The sequence below is a fragment of the Gavialis gangeticus genome, unplaced genomic scaffold, assembly GCF_001723915.1.
Source record: "Gavialis gangeticus isolate Ggan-Ray unplaced genomic scaffold, GavGan_comp1, whole genome shotgun sequence".
Classification (NCBI taxonomy): domain Eukaryota; kingdom Metazoa; phylum Chordata; order Crocodylia; family Gavialidae; genus Gavialis; species Gavialis gangeticus.
In genome coordinates this window covers 31,174,258-31,177,355 of record NW_017729034.1, presented here as the reverse complement: position 1 = coordinate 31,177,355, position 3,098 = coordinate 31,174,258, and the positions used below count along the sequence as shown (strand labels likewise).

General features: G+C 47.9%; 1 protein-coding gene across 1 annotated transcript in view; it reads left to right on the top strand.

Moving 5' to 3' along the window:
• Positions 1-679: 679 nt before the first annotated feature.
• The window catches only part of VEGFA (vascular endothelial growth factor A), a gene marked incomplete at its 5' end in the record, with an annotated part of 21,298 nt that continues 18,879 nt past the window's right edge, over positions 680-3,098 (top strand). Inside the window, one exon of the mRNA XM_019526704.1 lies at positions 680-767. Within this exon, the coding sequence (XP_019382249.1) occupies positions 680-767 (88 nt within the window). The remainder of the gene's footprint in view (positions 768-3,098) is intronic.

Here is a 3,098-nt window from a genome sequence, read left to right as displayed (position 1 = left end):
ATTTGTCATGTCAGCGTTAGAAGGTCACCAATGTTGTTTTTCTCCTCCGCCCCCAGCCCAGATTCGCTCTCTGTTTTTTGACCTTAATAATTTGAAATGCCTTTGAACAGTTAGTTTCTTTTTTATAGCAACGGTGTGCACTGAGTGAGAGCCTTGCTCCTCCTCCAAATGCCCCCCCCTCTGTCACGCACACACATATTCCAAGGGGAATTATTTTTGCCTTGATTCCATGGCCCCTGCCCTTCTCCACCCCTTTCAGCTCTAGCTGGGGTGTTATTTTTATTTCATTTTCTTCTGCTCTGAGGGCAAGAGGAGACAAAGGTCTCTCTGTGCCTGTCATGCTGTCACGAGGGGGGACACACACTTCACCTCAAAGGGAGCAAAAACCTTTCTGAATAACACCCCTCCTCCCTGCCACCCCCCCTGCCCAGAGATTCCCCTTGATACAGTTCCAGCAGGGAAGTCTGACACGCTCCTTTGTGGGGGTTTTATTTCTCAGGCCTGGGGAATGGGGGGCTGGGTATAGCCGCGGTGTGAATGAATACATCCGGATGCTGCAGTCATGCTTCGAAACATAGGGGGCTTCCAGCGGCTTTGTTGCCACAGCACTCTGGAGCCTGCCTGCAGAATCCCAGAAAGCTGTTCAGCTCCCTAACTGCCCCTGGGGACTGGGTAATGACTTTGTGTTTTGACTAATTTTCTGTTATCTTTGCAGTTGTCGCAGGCGGCTCCGACCCTGGGGGATGGGGAGAGGAAACCCAATGAAGGTGAGTGGTTTGCATCTCTCCTTTCAACAGCTACAGGGTTTACAAGTTAAATTAGGGGGAGCTCTCGGAGGTGGGGAAATGGAAATGGGGTGCTAGGAGCGGAGAGGGGGGAGACATTGAGCCAAACTGCCCAGAAGCTCTTGAGGACCAATACTGCCACCTTCTGGAAAGCAGGCGTAATTTGGGAGGGGGGCGGGGGGAAGAGAGGCGCAGATGCAGAAGGGGGAATGAGAGGAAACGTGAGAAATCCGACTTAACCCTTTTGTGGCTGCATGCCTAGCAGGGCGGCTCTTTCATTCAGAAAGCCTTTTTCTGAGCTGGGTGGGCTGGGCTGCTTCTCTTCCCATCAGCAGTTACTTTTCTGGAGACAGGCTGGCTGTGCCGGTGCAGTGGAATAAATTGCAGAGATGCTCATGAACCCATTTCACATTTCCCAGAACTCTGAGAATAAGAATAATAATAAAAAAATAGCCACATGAAAAGCTGAGTAGCTGTGAATAATTTCCTAGGGATTTGCCACAAGGTTGCAGGAGGGAATTTGTCATCTCTGCTGCCTGTCTCTTATTCTTCTCTTTCCCCTCTGCACTCATTGTGCCCTGCTCAGTGATAATATCTGATCATCAGACAACGGACCAATCAGCACCTGAATCCTTCTGAGACCATAAGTTAGCACATCCCAAAAAACCCAAAAAGAGTGCAAGAGAGAGAGAGAGAGAGAGAAGCAGCAGCAGCAGAATAGCCTGGGCTTATTTTACAGATTCACACTCTTCTTCTCCACAGATAGCTTGTGAGAGGGCTGTACTGCTAAGCACTTTATAGTGGTAAATACAAAAAAAGGCTCCCTTTTGCTGTCTGTGAGCTAGCTGGCCTGGTGAGGCTAGTAGCACAGTCCAGCTGCTTCTGTTCAGCTTGCTGCTGGGAGTGTAGTACTTATAGAAATGCTGGCAGAAAGAAAATGGGATGCTAGCGCTTCCCTAGCCATTGCTATTTCATATCACTCCAGCTACCCAAAGACCAGTGTAATAAGTAGTGGACCAGGAGTTCAGCTGCAAGGCTGAATAGGTCTGGTCTGTAGGCCATAGGTAACAGGCTATCAGAACTCAACTCTTGGTAGTCTACTTCTGACCTGTGGGTGGCTGTATATTTTAATGTATTGGCTTTTTCTCTACGATCCTTGTTTTCGAATTGGGATTACAGCAGTATGGACTTTGGAGCTTTAGGCTGATGTGGTCTTCAGGCACCTTTCAGACTCTCCAGGCGTTCTATGCTTTTTCTGCTTGCATGGTGGAGAAACCCACTGTCTTGCTGGGACCACCCACAGCTGCAGCTTGTCTTTTGCGTCATTTGGTTGGCAAGGGCTGACAGGTTGTGACCTTTGGTGTTGTTCCCTCTGAAGGGCAGCAGGGGGCTCTAGCAGTGCAGCTGGGGACTGAAGACTTTGCCACATTCAATTTCAATTTCAATAACTTTATTGGCATGGCAAGCTGTTGCCAGAGGGGTTAGTACAAGGTGTCCATTTTACATTGTCATCCATTTCTCCTTTGCTGGTGGACTGCCACATCCTGGAGCTTGATCCTTGCTCCAGTTGCAGTCAACAGCAAACATGGACTTCAGATTGATCTGGCTAATAGGCTTATTTTAGTGCCCAGTCCGTCTGTGAGAGAGAGAAACGAGTAGTAGCTACTCCCCTAGTCTGTGCTCTTTTATGCTTCTGTTCGTCCTGAATGGGTTTGGTCTAATGGTTAGAGCAGTGAGGGCTGGGAGTCAAGACTCTTAGGTTCTTTTGCTTGTTCTGTGATGCAAACATGGCTGTAATTAGACTAAAGCACTAGAGATCAAGACTCCTGGGGTACCTTCCTGGCTTGCCATGTGATCTTGAGTAAATCACCTTCCTTTTCCTCTTGCTCTTATGGTGCCTCAGTTTCTCCTCTGTAATAACAGGGTGATAACATGGCGCAACTCTACAGGGGAGATCATGCAGCTTCGTTCACTGGAGGTTAGTAAGGTCTTAGAGCTCTTGGAGTGAGAGATTTTTTTTTTGTGTGCACTTATTTTGCTCACCCATCTGTACAGCCATTTCAGCCAGGTTTATATTGGATGGACCTGAACCAGTTTGGGGTCTCTGTAATTCTAGCCCCAGGCTTTCTAGCTCTCAGATAGTCTTCCGCATGGTTTTGTGGCACAGGACGTTGTAGACAAGTCAGACAAATACTCTTTGTTTGCTCCACGAGAAAAGACTTTCTGGTATAAATAAAGGAAACCACCAGCCTTTTTGGCTGCATTTTTATTTTTAAAAGAAGTGTGTGTGTGTGTGTGTGTGTGTGTGTGTGT